Below are 17,341 nucleotides of genomic sequence, written 5' to 3' on the forward strand. Positions count from 1 at the left end.
ATTTTGAAAGCCTCATCGTTCCTTTTCGTTGAACAGTAATGAATAATGTGTGTCTATGCTTCGGGCTATCGGCAAATGTTTATTTTGGTTGCATTATAGTAAAAGTAATAGTATATCTTTGTAATTTCGCAATTTGTAAAAAAGGAATAGTGCCACGCATAGTTCGATTCCAGCCGTGTGTTTTTTTTTGTCTGTATATAGTTGCATTGTCTAATATACGATACCTTTATTAAACAAGAGAGAAACAAGAACCCTAAGTCGAGAAGCTAAATTGTCTCTGCCTGTGACCCCTTTGTTTTATTCACAGATACAGATCAGTGATGTTTTTCTGATTTTAAACACCTTCGCCGGCATCTGTTAGCAGAAAATTCCGCCAATGAAAAGGACAGCAGCGGGGTATTCATATATGATATGTCAATGATAGTCAGTGCAATATATAGTCACTTCATAATCAGTTATCATCCTCATATTTACCAATTTATTACTTTGATTTATGCAAGGAAGACAACTGGTTGATTTAACGATATTTTAAACACCTTATTTCAAGGTATTGAAGAGCAGAGTGCTAGAATTTGAGCACAAAAATAGAGCGTGACGGGTAATTCCGGTGTTTCAGAACTTCACCAGGAAAGGAGTGATGTCAAGAGCCCTTAACAAGATGTTTCCATCATGGGTTCAATATTGATCTTAAACCAACACAAGTCTTTGTTTTCAACAGACAGTAACTGAATATTCACGCAAAGCTAATTCATACGTCAAGCATCAGCAGTGCACACAGACATATAGGAAGCACTTATTTCAAATAATTCTGTTGGTATTTCAAATTCAGTGTATCACCGTGGATCATATCAGCCAATGTAATCTTGCCTTACATACAAGTATATAATATAACAGGCTTTTCATGTGAGGTCATTCATCTTGGATGATGCAGTTATTGAATTCTTCTCATCCATGACATTGTCGCTTAGGTTCCCTCCGGTTGATTTCTATGGAATTCAGTTAATTTCAGCGACTTCACCAATACGATAAGGCATCAGAGAAACCAGAAGTCTATTTGAAATAAAGTGTTATAATGGCCATTAATTGAGCCGTCAATATAATGCCCCCACACGCTGGGCAGTGTGAAACCGGACACCAGACACAAGTTTAATACTATATTTGTTTTGTAGCTATAAAACAAGATATCGTGTCTTCGTTATTCCAATATTCCCTGCGTGTAAATTGTATTCGAGTTGAAGAAGAACAATGTCACACGAAAGTGGAATTGCGGGAACAACAATAAAGTGGGGAAAAGAATACAGACATTATCGTTCCTCCCGTTGTCGACTGTATTTGTGTATGATGATACTTATGATATTCGTTGCGTTATCAGTGGTATGCGCCACGTTTCTATTCAGGAATTCATTTCATTTCTATCCAAAGGCCTATGAATTGAACACTGGAGAAATGCGTGTAGTCAAATTATCAAATCTATTTTGTGAAGGTGTTGTAGTAAAACCAGCGAAGTTTAAACGACAGCTATTAGTTATGTCGACTCCGTTAGCACGGCGCACATCACATATCAAATGGACATCAAAAAACAATGTGGTGTTACGCAGGGATCGTACGTGGTATAGATCGTTTTATCTTCTCAAAGACTCTACAGTAAGTGTGCGTGTTGTGAGCAGTCATTCCGTTAATGTTTATTGGCTGAAAGGTCGTAAGATTTTAGACAAATGGAACGATGAAATGAGAAAAGATTTAAAAGAAACATCAAAGCAAATATCTGGCAAGTTCACGGGCACACGAATGGCTGAGACATTCACCCTAAAAGAGGACAACAACTATTACTTGGGAATTACCTCCATAGCTGGTAACGCTAAATACTCGGAGATTTTCGTAAACACGAGTATAGACCGAGTGATGTACGATGTGAATTCGTGTGTGACATCATGTAATGCAAGTGTTAATAAATCTTGTCAGGTGACCTTACGTTTCAATTCAGCAGATACTGCAGTAATAAGAGTGCCAAGCAACGTTACAGGCGTGCAAACACATGATGTCTGGGTTTCTTGGTATTGTGAGCCAAGAATTTGGTTCTACGTCGTGGCGTTTGTTGGAAGTTTTCTTTTTGTTGTATCGGCCTTGGGCTTCGTGTATTGTTGTATTATGTCGAGGGTCAATAAAAAGATTCGTGAATGGAAGCCACATGTGGTTACAGTGAGGGAAAGTACCACCAAAGAAAATAGTAGCGGAGTAAAACTGACGTCAATCAATAATCGAGAGAATACTTCAGATGATAACTTTGAAAACATTTTAGAATTAACCCCTTTGAGATTATCATCAACTAGAGAAAACTGTCAGGAGAATAATAAACCTGAGATACCCAACAAAACCAGCACACCCAAGGGCTTAAACAGTGTTGATGACGCTAGTAATAATAACCCCTGTAGTAGCGCACAGATGACGTCATTTATAGACGCAAATTGTGCAGATTCTGTTATTGAGCCCACAAAAACTATTTCGCTATGGCGACGCTCGCCTTCTCCCCGCTGGTCAACATTCTTCAGCGAAGATGATTACGAAGAATGTGTGACAAACTTTCGTGAATCGCCAAACAGCACTTTGGATTCAATAAAAAAGGCATCAGAGGATGATTATTTTGAAACTGAACTCATGGATCGCTTGCAAAATTTAACCTCGGACTATGACGGTCCCGTAGAAACGGATATTGATGACATCGAGTCTGAAAAGTATCCGTTCTTGAGCGAAACCTCTGGTGATAATCCAGAGATAGCATTGAGACAGAAGGACAAACGTAAAGAACAGAGATGGGAGCCGAGACTATCTGTTGTCACTGAAATTTAATTTTTAGCTTAAAAAGCTTAATACCGTACTTTCTATTACTTTATATAATGTAATGCCGTGACTATGAGGGCAGTGATTTAGGAGTTTAGGTAAAGGCGGTGTTACACGATGCAACTTTCCGTGCAACTTGCAATGAAATTCTACTCCTGAGGTATCTAAAGTTGTCAAGTACGAACATTTCTTACGGTCTGCTAGCATTTTCTTAGCGATTCGAACACTCTTTTTTAATTAAAATCCTTCAAAATTATAAATGCATTGCAAGTTGCAAGGAAAATTGCATAGTGTATAAGTGCCTTAATAAAAGTTCGGTTCTGACTGTCAACTATAGGGAAAGGGATTTATCACGTAATTTTTACTCGTTCAGAACGTTATTTAAATGTTTATTATTTACTATTCATATATAGTCTTGAGAATTCTATACAATGGAGCTTTAGTTTACTTTTAAAATCGTTTTCATAAAGTATAAAATTCATATATGTTCGATAACATGCGGTTATATAAAAGTACTATTCTGAATGGTTAACGTAACTAAGAGAATTTGCAAACCAATATCATCAATTTCACTCAATATTACCAATATACTATCTATTAGTACAATTAGTGGTAAGTGTGGTGCTTTAACCAATTGGCTATAAATATCGTAAAACGAATGTCTTTGAGTGTAAATGTGGCTCATGTCGTATGCTTAGTGGCATGCACACAATGTCAGTTATATCGTTATCAGCTAGGCACCGCATCTAAACGACGCAGCGAAGTCATTTCAACATTACCCTAGTTTATTATAGATATTTGCCTAATTTCCAGATCATATCTGTCTATTGACTGTGTGTGTCTGCTGTTTGAGAAATAAAAACCAAGAATACAATCAATACATACTATATATTACGAGTTCTGAATTGTTAAAAAAAAACAGAGAAGTGAAATAACCACAAAGCCTAATGTTAATACAAAATAGTGAAACACTTTGTTGAAATATCAGATTCGGTATGGATGAGATACAACAATTATAACTGATTAGAATCGATACAGAAAAACAAACGTGAAATACTAGTGTTGTGAAATCTGGATCTGTGGAGAGACGTGCATGCAAAAAGAAAAATTCTAATTTGCAAAAACAAGTAACTTCTGGAAAAAACATCTGCGTTACGTTTTGCCTGTCAAATAATACAAATAACACAACAAATGCGTTTATGATAAACTGGTGTAGCTCAAATTCTCCAAGAGGATTTTTCTCTCACACTCTCCCAGACGACACGTACCCGCACATTTTTTACATACTAAAAGAGATATTTTAACTATGTATAAACTGCTTTGTTAACCATGTTTCACCACCTCCTGTTTAACAGAGAATATATAGTTAAACAGAAGATGGTTGGACAGAAGATGGTGCATCGGAAGATGGTGAAACAGAAGATGGTGAAACAGAAGATGGTGAAATAGAAGATGGTGAAACAGGAGGTGGTGAAACAGGATATGGCGAAACAGAATATAGTGAAACAGAAAATGGTGAATCATAAGATGGTGTATTAAAAGATGCTGAGTCAGAAGATGGTGAAACAGGAGGTGGTAAGACAGATAACTCTTCTTTATCTTTATTGCTTGGTTCGGTCGAACAAACTGATGTAATTTCCTTAGAAATACCCGAAGATTTTATATTGAATTAAATGTTATAAAAAATATTATTTAAAAAACAAACAACGAAAATATCATGCATTGGCATGGAAAAAAGTCGTTATGAAAGAGGATAAAACTGTACCTTTAAGTAAAAAACCGCAAAAGCACACGGTCCCCTAAACTGTTTCTCCGCAATACCCCTGCCCCTAATAATGGTATATAATGCATCACAAAAACATTACATCCGTACAACATCACAATTAAAAATATCACAATTAAAAACATTGGCACACGCGATCATTTGTTCACAATCTTTATCATTGATATATTGGAGGAATATAATCCATCTTATACAAAAGAATTCATAACAACATTAGATCTTGTCCTTGTTCACTACACACGTTTGCTGGATTTTCGGAAAATAGTTAAGACTGTGTTGAAAAGAGTTATTAGAGAAAGGTCTCTGTTTACGAAATACAAAAGTGAAATAAAGTTATAAAAGCAGGAACGATAGAAACACAAAACATTGAAAAATCAGGATCGGTATAGAAAACAACAGAGAGATATAAACAAAAGAGCAATACACATATGCATGTGCCTGGAAATTTTTAATTGTCTACGGCTACTTTACAGGGTATTTAAAACCAGGTGATCTCGCGGTCATATTTTAGCCAATCAGGGCCCAGAAGAGTTGTCGAAATAGAAATCCATTCTGCAGTAAATAATCGATTATATATCTTTTGTTATTGTTTATAAGGCTATGTCTTAAAAAATAAACGATTAAGTTTATATTTTGAACTAGCTATATAGCTCTGACACAAACCAAAACAATATTTATTTGAAGGGTTATTAAGTTGTTGGATTTCTGTTTAGCAACTAGTCCCAGCCCCTTCCCGCCATTTCAGATCTCCTGGAGTCTATCAAAATTTTATAGTGCGTTGATTACATAAATCATATAATTACGTGTTTGAAGAAACCTGAACCGATACCTACACATTCTATATAACCCCATATGATATTCTAAATTACATTTTATACCACAAAATCACTAATTGTATTTAAACCTGACGCACTGCATGGAAAGATTCAAAGAACAAATCTTATAGAAGAAAAATCTTAAATCTTCATGATCAACTAAGGGAGCTTCCATTCTTCACTTATATAAAATTTATACCTGATAATAGAAACCTTCTTGTTTGCATTACTTGTGGTACAGAGATGTAAATGCGTATTTTCCCATACTTTTGCAGGGACTAACATCTATATATGTTTCCCCTTCAGTGCGTTATTAATGGCTCAGCACAGCGCTTTTCAAAGCACTAAGCTATTCCTCGTCTCGTAAGAGAGGATGAATTTTTATCACCTAGATTGTACGTTTAAAAGATATATAATCGAAAAGAAAACGTTTAGCTTTCTTGTTTTCTACCTATAACCACCACTATTACCCCTACATGGTTTGCTACGACTGCATACACTTAAAATTTCCAAGCTGTTTTCTAAGCTAAACTGATCAGAAGTGTAAAAAGCACTGTGAACAAATACTGAGTTTTATAAATCTTGAATGCTGTTCCACTATTACGGTTATGATTTTTAACTTTCGATATAGTGTTATTTAAAATCGATTCGTCCTTTTGTGTAGGTTCTATCAAAGTTTCTTCTGTCTTTTCCGTGGCCTGTCGGCCTGATGGTGAATCAGACACAGTCTTAGGAGTTGCTGTTGCAGATGAACGGGCTATTTCTTCGGATGATGCTTCTGTCTTTTCCTTGGCCTGTGAGCCTGATGGTGAGTCAGACGCAGTCTTAGGAGTCGCTGTTGTAGATGAACGGGTTTTTCCTTCCTGAACGTAAGGATTACGTACAGATATCTCTTCTTTGTCTTCAGTGCTTAGAACTGTCGAACAAACTGATGTAATTTCCTCAGAAAAACCAGCAGATTTTACACTAAGATATACAGAAACGCAAAAAAACTGATGTAAAATCATTATAAACATCTAAAACAACATCTAAAACACTATACATATATAAATTTAAATTGTCTAATTGTTTTAAAAGTGGCGGTGTTGCGAGTCGCCTATGGATGGGGAACAAAGGTTATCTACACTCCGCAGTTTCCGAATATGCTCAGAGGTTTAAAGCATGGTTTTTTAACAAAATACTGCAACAAGTATCCAAATTTCTGGGCATGCCGTGACCTGTATTGAAGATCATTTTTACGATTTAAGATCAGCCAAATATGTTTTGTCATTTTTGAGTATTTTTCTTGATATAATTGGACATTGTCTGGAGTTTCGAGGCAATCCACAGGGAATAAAAATGAAATAATCAGTAACTCAGCAGGCAATTAAAGCTACAGAAATATAAGCAAATTGTGCAAGCAATCGGAAATATTTTTTATTTTAGGCTTTTGCATTTTCCAGCATTTTCCCAATACTATTATGCTACATTTTGCTTTTCTAATTATCGGGTTATTAGGTCAATTAATTAACATCGATGGCAATAGTAAAACAAAGCAACAAAAAACACGTTTCATCAAATAACGCCTTCAAGGTTAAATGCAAATTAACTGATATGTTAAAACCAACTTATCAAGATTTAAAAGTCAAGATGTCTAATTACTTGTTTAAAAAGTAAACGAAATAATTATGTCTTTTCGCTTATATGGAGCAACCCTGTAAATGAATTAATTGCATGCTGAAATTTCAGCTTTCCTTTACTATAGAGCACTAAAAAAATACAACCTGCAGGAATGGAAAATTCTGAGTTGGCTATATGTAAAACAGCCTTTCGATTTAGCTTTATGTGACAATTTATCAGAAAAACATGTGGTTAAAAATCAAGGTCGTTAGGAGTATCCCTACATAGTTGGTCAGTATAGTGCTGCATCTGAATTGAAGGTGGGCAGTGCCAGAATCAAGTTGTATCAAGTTTTATCGCGCATGCAGTAAACCTTTAGACAACGAATTAATCTGCCCGAATTAAACTGCCCTTCCTCATACCCTTCCCTAGCCTTTATCGTAACCATGAACCATATATAAGCCTAACTTTGAAGTGAAAACAATATACGAAATCCTGCCAGCATGTTACCAAGTTCTTCCAACTCTTCTTGGTTATAGTTGGGAGGAAAAATTGTAGAAAAGACTTTGTTTGATCAAAAACTTAATCTTCTGTTAATTCTCCCGAATGAGATTCCCATGATCTCAATTCTGATATATTTAATAGCTTCTCATGAATCTTATATGTTCCAAATATAAAGTACCCCCAATGATGGTAATGGAGTGAGTTTCCCACGATCCAGAAAAAAATAACATTGTAAAAACAGTAGGACTCACCATGCGACCATTTCTTCACAATCTTTGTCATTGATATATTGGAGATAATATAAACTATCAGGGGAACAAGCATCGATCAGCCGACATAAAACTTCTCTGTACTTCATTTCGCATCTGGCCATTATTGAGTGGTTCCGCAGCTCTTTTGCAAACTTATCCGCAATCTTTGCCAAACGTTCAACATTTGTTTTAGCAATGAATCCATTGTATCGTTTGGGTACCTGTTATAAACACGTGGATATATAACTTTTATATCTATAGATACACAAGCACAACTCGAGGGAAATTAACAGTTGTTCTTGAAAAAATTACGGGCAATTGTATCGATAATAAAACGTATAGGTTCATACAGAATTCACGTTTACTAAATCAACGAAAGATTTTTCCAGAAATGGTCAAATATAATTATATTATATCTTCTCTCCACTGTTTGGTTTCTCAAGCATGAAATCAAACACTATCATAGACGACACTAGCATGCCAGAAATTTAAATGACAATACGTTTAAATTCAAAAGGCAAAACCAACTTTACAGTATTATACATGCACGCGGATATTTTACTCAAATCATTAGGACTTTGTACAACAGCAATGTGGGCCACAGTCAATATAAATCAATTGATAAACTGACGTGTCGATCACTGCCTTTTTCAGTCGAACGAAATTGAATGACAAACCATTATAATAACTTCAATATCAAGGATAATGAAAACAAAATTGTTGCATGGACTTGCAGCTGGCAGTGTTTGAGGCGACGCCATACGCGGCATGCATAAAAACTGAAACGTGCGTTTCATAGCAACCCGGTTTTCTCTTTATATATGATTGTGGCGTAAATTTGAAAACATTCACACATCACGTCGGAAAGTTTCTGTTCAACCTTCGTTAAATTAGTAGTAAAACCTATGAAAGAAGCATGCATGGGTAAATTTATATTAACCACAAGTGCATGCACGGCTAAAAAAAAAGGGTGTAATTGGACCGACTTTAAGAAGTATAGGACCGATGCATTAAACGTTTAGTCAAGACGTCATTGATCCTCTGTCGGAAGGCGTCATAATGCATTCCTTGAAGAAATCTATTATTTAACTGACGCACAATACAACACACGATGTCACTAACATAGTGACATTGTGCCGGTAATTAAAATCGACCTAAACTAGCCTCTTGGACTAAGAATAAAGGAAAAGACAAAACCATATTTGCAGGAGATATTTATATTAATAGTTTATTAGTCATCCTCTTCTCCTTTATCATCCTCTTAATACAAGTAGAACATTTCATTCGGCAAAAAGCAATGTTTATTTTTTAAAATAACACTGCACACATATCATGCATAGTCATATAGGTCACTATTTTTGCACTTATTAAACAAGAACGATACGATCGATCTTACCTTGACATTGGTATTGGGACAAAGTTTTTCTGTATTAACTGTAATGTTTTCACATTTATTCTGCTCCGTTACAAGCTCTTCTTGACCATTTGAATCATACCCACAGCCTTCAATTGATATCGTTGTACAAGCTTCTTTCGCCAGTTTGCATCGAACACTAGCATCACCGTGGTCTATGACCATCCTCTTAACATCACAAACAGGGAAGGTGTTCCTACACATCATATTCTCGTACATCTTTTTGCAGTGCATAGCATCACTTACACTTAGGCCTTCATACAAAAATTTCGACGATATCGTTGTATTTATAGACGCAATCATTACATCGTAGATTCGCGCATCACTTTGTCTTATTTGCCAGTGAATGTTACAAACATCAGGTAATTGTGGAACGCTTAGACAAGCTTCTTTCGTTAAATGTTCTTTTACATATGCAGTTATATCACCTCTACAATATGCTATTATACTACAGTAAATAACTGCAATAAAACTTACGGTACCCGGCGACATCATGCTTCCCAGTAAAGCACTTTTAGCAAATTATAATAATTTATTAAAAGTTTATTCTTTATGGCCACTCTTACCGGTAATGAGATACATGAATAATACATACAATAATTATTATATGGAAACTTCTAGTAGGCTATAAGGAAACTTGCTTTATGTATATCACGATTTAAGCTGTTGTAGAACAATCATAACAAATCTGGTAAATACATAACGTATATAAAAGTATTCAGTTTTATGGCTAGAATACGCAATTCGGTTTATTTGGACATCGTTCCGGAACATTAAGTCTTATACAAGCAAAATTATCACATGCTTTCAAGTATTAGCTTTGCAATTTTTATAGTTGCTTTGTTGCATTTCCACAGTACAATATATTAATAAAAGGCGAATGTAAAACAACTTTGATCCAATCATTAAAAACTAGCTTGTAACAAAACTATAGCTGCTATTCTTGGAAACAATTTAATGCATGTCATCACGTTTCGCGTCAAGTACCATATGACCCACTTAAATGTCTACTTAAAGCGTAAAGAAGAGAGAGAATCATCGCTTTTGGCGTTATGGTGAAACATAATGTAGATTATCATTTAAAAATTAATTCGAATTAAAGCATTAAATAATTCAGTTGTTTCTAAACGCAAAACAATATTGTGGTTTACATGTGGTGATGTCAGCTTGGTGTCCTTTACAAAAGCAAAGATGTAAACCAAAGTATAAATATTGTTGGACACGATCCAACCCCGTATAACAACAAGACAATGCGGCGTCAGGCTGTTAGCCACAAATGTATTACAGATCGAAAAATGATTTTAGCCGGACAAGACGTCTGGAACACGTACAACAAAATAACCTGAGTATAACCTTACTATAGTTATATCCCCTTGTGCGGTGTTAGTGGGCAGTAAGCAGTAAGCCAGTTGTTAGATTTTACTCAGGTAAACTATTGAGCAGTTAACATGTAGTTACCAACAATAATCCTATTAGCTTAAAACCTGTGAATCAGTTGGATATAACCTCGAAATTAAAGTGCATTGCATTGAAAAACTTCCTTTGCACGAGCATGCGTACTTTAAGTGGTGGTGTGCTCATATAGCTTCTTGACCTATATGCATGGCTATAACGGCTACAACTGCAAATGGCAAACTGAACATTCTTCAAATCTACAACTTAGCGCACGATTAATTCATCCATAGATATATTAACTATATGATCAATTTTAACACGAAGACTGCATGATAATATAGTAATTAAATAGCAACTTAAGTTTGGCTGGTTTTTTCCTATGGCGGAGACGGAATGGCGGACACCAAAAAGGGGCAACGGAGTGAAGAGTAAAATTGTTTAAACATGTATGGACAAGGGGAGTAAGAACGCGATAAAGCGGGGTAAAAATGCGAAAAGATCGCGTGTCGGGTTTTTGCTACGGCTGTTTAGCGAGGTTGTGGAGGTTAACCCCCATCCATTGCGGAATTAAATTCAATTTTTTTAAAATGTTCAGACGCACAATATATTAATAATTGAAAAACATATTCCATTATACCAGAAGGAAATTAAAACTTGTTTTGCCTATATATGGAAAAAAATTATTATGAATATACTTCGGGGCTTATATATTCGGATATTTAACTGGGGTATAAAAATACCCGCTTTCTGAGGTTTATACCTGCAACCGTTCCAATATCCTGTTTTGCGTTTAAACCCTCCCCTTTTCTATATTTAGATAAGATCAGAGACGACGCTGACTGTGGCGTCGACGAGCTGTGTTCGTAAAAACGGTTTGTAATAGTTTTTTAACCTGGCATATTGCAGACGAAAACAAATGAAGAAAAAACGAAATTTAGAATCGAAACACATATGCATATATAGTAAATACGTAGTAAATTACGCCTAATCTTTCTCCCGTAAACTAGATGTTTAAGAAAGTCCTGACATTTTAACGAGGTGGTTGATATTTGTTGCTCAACGACGGAATAGGAATACAAACATATAGGCCTACTGTACTGATTAAACGAAATGAACCCGAAAAATACTGAAAATACCAGTTCTAATAGTCTCCAACAAAAGCGGAGAAGCTGCATGGATAATGCAAGTTCGTAAAGAATTTTTCTTCAGGCATAATTTGGCCTTTTGAAATTATACGAGTGTATTAATTTGAGTGTATAATTGGCTGTACAATTTCACTAATTTCAATAACAAATCAAATACTGATGCCTTATCGGGATTTCCGGCAGTTGTCTAGCTTGTGTAAAGGGCTGCTTTCCACAGTCGCGTTTTTTTTGCACGTACGCACACGCACGTAAAAGTTTGAAATCATTTATATTATAAGATACTCAATGATACTTATGTCAGTTGGGTTGGTTTCTGTTGGTGGTGTTGTTGGGTTCGGTATGTTTTTTCTGGCATAAAATTAATTATACAACAACTTTTTTAATTGTGGAAAAAATAGTAACAGTCAAAGGACAGGTTGTCGCTGTCTCGTAATTTTTTTAAGTATAGTCTTTACACGCACGCACGTAAGATTCTAACTCCGTTTAATCTATACTTTTAAACCAACCGAGTAGTTGGAAAATAGAGCTAGGTTTGTTTTGTGAAATATGATTCCTTTGTTAACGTATAATATTTGTTTTAAACGTATAGAGGATTTTAAGTTTTCACGTGCGTGTCGATTAGAAACGCAGCAGTGCATGGCCATGGGAACCAGCCCTCGAGATATGAACACTCAGAGCATACCGGTAATAATTATAGAATTAAGTCAGCAATTTCGAGAATAATTAATTTTTTATCTGGCTTTAGTTCTTTATCTGGCTTTAAGTGGCTTTGCTAATTTGCGCACAAAAGCATCTAATCATTCTAATGTGGTCTAAATCAAATTGTTAAACAGTGAAAAATGCATAAAAAAGGTACGTAGGACTTGTCTGAATCTAGCCTAATATTCAAGTTGAAATTTAAGAGATAAATATAAAGATTTTTAGTTCGCGTTTCCTGTTATTCTATATGTTGAACAAAAAATATTTTGTTATTTGAAACAGGTTTGTGAGAAGAACAGAACAGAAGTGTTTTAAGGAGATTCCTTCAAAAAGAGAATTAAAAGGATTGACTAACACAATAGCGACCTATAATAGCACTTAGAAAGTCCATTAAGGAAAAAAAATACAACAGTATTTTTCAGAAGATACTATTAAAGATGCTTGTCTTTCTCTTGCGCAACAGTCTTATTGGAATATTCCTTCATTAACTTCTCTTCAACATTGTCTAAACGCCATTCATGCGTGATTATTTCAAGAGCTTCCCACTCCGCCTGCAAGCAGTTTAACACCATATTAATAATAATTGAAAAATGGGATCATGCATGGAATGTTCTTATATACAAGTGGTCTGATATTAATTTGATATATATGAACAATACTGTTTTAAATTTTTAATTCATATATATATATATTGACAAGGAGAAATCCTATAATCTTGAAGGCTTGAAAAGCTGTACTGCGATGATAAGAAAGATCAGCTCCTTTCTACCTCATTCAATATAATTTTAAGAAATAAAAATTGCATGTACCGTAGCTATACTATACTAAGCTTTGATGTCTTTAATCAGGTTTACATTTCTATATTTTTTCTTACATTAAACAGTCCAGGGTAATGAGTTTAAATATTGATTTGTAATATTTTCTCAAAAGGACTTTTTTCACTTTGGACAAAATCCACAATTATAATGTTGTTATACACGAGGTTATGTTTCATAGTTTTCTTATTTAACGATAAAAATCTCACTATGGTGACAGAATGTTCTGTGTGAGAAAAATGTTTTGTCTTCGCCCATACATGCGTCTGTTCTTGTTTATGAATTACAATCATGCATATCGCCCTCCCTCTAAGAATCAATGTTATTGCAAAGCCCTTCTGGAATAAATAAGTCACACGACTCATATCAGTGACACCTTTTTATTTATATGTGTATTGATTTGATTAATTCAAATTCATATTTGTGGGGTTGTGCAACTTTAACTACACATTAGACAACGACTGCATGTTGTGCTCTATGTTAAACCTGCCTGCATATAAGAAAAGCTGTGATTGTATAACCCAACACAACCACTGCATGTGATTTATATATCGTTCTATACATTATGAAATTCTTATCTACCAAGCTAGGTCTTTTTATAACGTATAGTTCTGCGTTGTAGAACTAATACATAGAACTGTGTGTATTGCTGTATTTTGTCGCTAGTAGTTCGCAAGATAAAACGTCATCACAAGTTCAAATGTTATGCAAGTTAACTTTCGTACAGACTGATATTGTGGTAAGGCCAAACAATGTATAATATATCACAGTTAACTGTGAATGGATGTATAATGATGTTGAGGGAATGAGGGAAAATTCACGCAAATATTAAAAATTATAAAATAATAAAAAAATAATATGTAACAACATATTACGTAATGTGCACAGTAGGGCTTAAAAAACATTTGATTTGCATTTAAATTCTACAAAAACGTGGAACATATTCAGGTATTTGAACCGAAACTAGCTGGTCTTTAAAAGCAATTCCACAGTTGCAGCTGAGGACTGGTGATGGTGAAGAGTCTGACAATCGATCAAGGCACTGCTTCTAGAAGGTGAAAAACAACTCGCCCCCAAACCGCATGATGCATTGTCAATGTCACTCTTACCGATCTTTTAATGCAACTTCGGAACGGTGCAATCAGAGGAAAATGAAAATGACACAAGATAGAGATATTGCTTCATGCAATTACGCAGTAGCTATATCATTATTAACAATCAGCACGAAGTCAGGATCGAGATCGAAAGGCTATCATCAACAAAGAAAGGCTGACATTAAAAACCTTAAATGACTAGATGTAGCTATCGAGAGTTCGTGCGTGATGATCAGAGCACGTGAATATTCCCCGACCCTATTTGGCTATTATCTCCCCTTACTCTACCTCACATAACACTTATCAACCATATAACGATCATCTCAGCCATAAAAGTGAAAGAAAGAATCACAAGTTAAGTTGCAATAAGGAATATAGTGCAATTCTTTCTTTCACGTCATAAAACGCCTACGTAAGTACTAGCTGGGAAAATTAGAAACTGCATGTATTTACCTTGAAGGCTTTAGCTGGATCAGGAGGCATACCTGCACCAGACATCTGCATTTGTTCTTGCATAGCACGTGTTGAATCAGCCGCTAAATGATTAACAACTTTTCAGTTTTATTACTAATATCATTATGTGACTAATGATTTTATCATTATGATAAAACATGTACACTGCAAATTACTGGATCAAGGTTAAGATCAAGGTTTGGCTGTCAAAAATTATCAAATAAAAATAATTGCTAGTCTAGCCTTAAATGTCTATGAGCAAACTAACAATAAATCTATATCCTTTGAACTTACCATTATTTTCACCCAGGACTAGCGAATACATACTGCGTAGACCAAAAACATTGATAAAATACCATGAAACTGAACTGACCCTAAAAAAATACAGTATTGTTCTCTATATATGAATACTAAACTACGCCCTGATCAACCCTGTGCAAACAATGTTGTATCAGTATTGTACTGCATGTGATGGTCTAGATTCGTACCATGAAGCATTAAGTGATGCCAGATCAATTCCTCTTTGAAGCATTGCTTTGAAACGTATAGTCAAAGGAAATGGAACTTTGGCTAAATCGAAAATGGACACATGTAAATACAGTACATTCATCCCATAACTGATATCCAATCAAGAATCCTTGTGGGAACCTTAATCTGATATGAATAGTTTACTGGAATGCCAGGTATTTTGAATTCTGCATATCACTGTACAGGCAAGAATTCTAGGACGTAAATTAGGTTTAATCTTGTGCAGGTATGTCAATTGTATCTCATGGCAGTGATGAAGAAGGTGATGACTTGTAGAATTTGCAGTGTTGCTTCCCTACCCAAGCTAGATTGTATTTAACTTAAACAAAACTATACCTAAGATCAAAGATCTTATAATGAAACCACTATGTAAAGTATTACAGCTTTTCTATGCCATACACATGCATTCAACCATTGAACATTACTTGTGATAAATCCTGAAAAATGCCAATTAATCCACCCTCCTATTAAGATCATTGGTAAAACATTTGTTAAGTTTCCTTTTGCCATATCTACCATCATAGTTGGGTCTGAAAGAATTGTACAATCCAAGTTTTAATGCTCAACTGAAATAAAATATAATTCAAAATGGCAGTGATTTTGGGTAGTGACAATGTAATGAACACTAGTACCTGACATTGGATTCTTTGCAGCTCCCTTTCTCTTCTGAATTTTGAAAAAACCCTCTTCTTCATCATTGAAAAAATGCCTCCTCATTTGGAAAGACTGTTGGAAAATTTTTAAAGAAATGATCAATACAACGTAATCAACACAGTGATAAACTGATAGGAAAAATAGCATTGCCAAAAACACCAAAAAAGATGCAAGCATGTATGCAAACTGGGGCAATCTACCGATTCCTTTTCAGTTTCATTGTTAAACCGGTTTTTAAAAACCCCTTCGGAAAAGCCATGCATGAAAAATTGCAATAACTTATACCAAAAATTAAAAGTTGATGGTGTTAAAAGTTGGGAGAACAAAGGCATAAACTCTAGGCCTTACCTGTTGAGGTATATAGGAGCCATGTTCTCTCAACAACTTGCTTCTTAATAACACTTGACTGTAATAGAAATATTAGAAACAAGAGTAATGGCCAACTTCACAATAGACCTACATGTATTCTGAACCTATAGCACTGACATTATAATTCTTAAGAGTCATCCTCCAGCTGCTTTCTTACCTTACATTTACAATTGTGATGCAAGTGATAAAGATTTAGGAGAATTGGCAAACTAACTATTATTATTATTATTATTTAAAAACTTTATGTACATGAAGAACCATGATACAAACATAGGCAGAACATCCCTAGCCGAAAAGAGTAGGGGACAAGGGGTAAAAATTAATACAAAATTTTAATTGTCACAAGAATTGAGATTTCATTATTAATTTGAACCCCTTCACGGCCTTCAGTACCCCTTTGTACCCCTCCTCAATAATTTTTACAGAAATACAATCTTTAATCCCTTACAGTTGGTTCTTGTACCCCACATTAGTAAATACATTCTTTACAGTAATTTATTTAGCTTTGATGCTTCGCTTTCCAGGGAAAATTCAAAATAATTACGAGTTTCAAATTCTTATCAATTTCTATTTTCTGTTCTGCAGAGATCATGTTTTTCAGTTTTTCTATATCGGTTTTTATTACTGAAATTATTTGGAGTCCAAGCCATTCCAAAATACGTTGGAGTCCATCCAAAACTGTCAGTTTTATATATTTATACATACCCATCACTAACTTGCTCTAGTTCTACCTTCTTATTAGATTGCAGAAGAATAGAAAGATAATGTCGGATTATTCCAACAAAAAATGTTATCATTACAATAGGCAAAATTACCCAAACTCGAATGGCAGAATCGAGCAACAACTCCGCCATTTTGAAATTTTAACACCTTCGGAACTTTTCGTATTCTATCGATGTTCTATCGTAATTAGCGACCACTGAGCTCCTTCGTTCAATTTGGTTGTATGACTTGTATCAGCAAACCTTGGTTGTTTTCTGTGACG

The 17,341-nt window shown here is 34.9% G+C and overlaps 2 protein-coding genes across 3 annotated transcripts; one reads left to right on the forward strand and one right to left on the reverse strand.

Annotated features, from left to right (window-relative positions):
* Window positions 1-1,022: 1,022 nt before the first annotated feature.
* On the forward strand, window positions 1,023-3,333 carry LOC114530145. The gene has a single exon (XM_028551731.1). The coding sequence runs from the start codon at window positions 1,246-1,248 to the stop codon at window positions 2,845-2,847; it is 1,602 nt and encodes a 533-aa protein (XP_028407532.1). The 5' UTR covers window positions 1,023-1,245; the 3' UTR covers window positions 2,848-3,333.
* Window positions 3,334-5,329: 1,996 nt separating this feature from the next.
* LOC114524653 (ER membrane protein complex subunit 3-like) lies at window positions 5,330-17,215 on the reverse strand. Of its 2 annotated transcripts, XM_028545813.1 has the most exons (10): window positions 17,062-17,215; window positions 16,336-16,393; window positions 15,966-16,059; window positions 15,759-15,863; window positions 15,294-15,375; window positions 15,100-15,179; window positions 14,806-14,888; window positions 9,187-12,994; window positions 7,791-8,011; window positions 5,330-6,402 (listed from the first exon to the last, which is right to left on the reverse strand). In XM_028545813.1, the coding sequence occupies exons 1-8, from the start codon at window positions 17,208-17,210 to the stop codon at window positions 12,875-12,877; spliced, it is 771 nt and encodes a 256-aa protein (XP_028401614.1). In that variant the 5' UTR covers window positions 17,211-17,215; the 3' UTR covers window positions 5,330-6,402; window positions 7,791-8,011; window positions 9,187-12,874. The 2 variants fall into 2 exon arrangements, with proteins under 2 accessions (XP_028401614.1, XP_028401605.1); XM_028545804.1 differs by lacking the exons at window positions 14,806-14,888; window positions 15,100-15,179; window positions 15,294-15,375; ... (2 more) ...; window positions 16,336-16,393; window positions 17,062-17,215 and having other exon boundaries at window positions 9,187-12,872.
* Between the last annotated feature and the right edge of the window lie 126 nt (window positions 17,216-17,341).

The sequence above is a fragment of the Dendronephthya gigantea genome, unplaced genomic scaffold (assembly GCF_004324835.1).
Source record: "Dendronephthya gigantea isolate DGI-Jeju-01 unplaced genomic scaffold, DenGig_1.0 000001F, whole genome shotgun sequence".
NCBI lineage: Eukaryota > Metazoa > Cnidaria > Anthozoa > Malacalcyonacea > Nephtheidae > Dendronephthya > Dendronephthya gigantea.

Excerpts from the sequence above, each read along its gene's own strand:
- LOC114530145 (XM_028551731.1), top strand. The coding sequence starts at position 1,246 with ATGTCACACGAAAGTGGAATTGCGGGAACAACAATAAAGTGGGGAAAA.
- LOC114524653 (XM_028545804.1), bottom strand. The coding sequence starts at position 9,699 with ATGATGTCGCCGGGTACCGTAAGTTTTATTGCAGTTATTTACTGTAGT. Across the intron at positions 8,012-9,186 it reads GTCCCAATACCAATGTCAAG|GTACCCAAACGATACAATGG; the intron begins GTAAGATCGATC and ends TGTTTATAACAG. Across the intron at positions 6,403-7,790 it reads TGTGAAGAAATGGTCGCATG|TGTAAAATCTGCTGGTTTTT; the intron begins GTGAGTCCTACT and ends TGTATATCTTAG.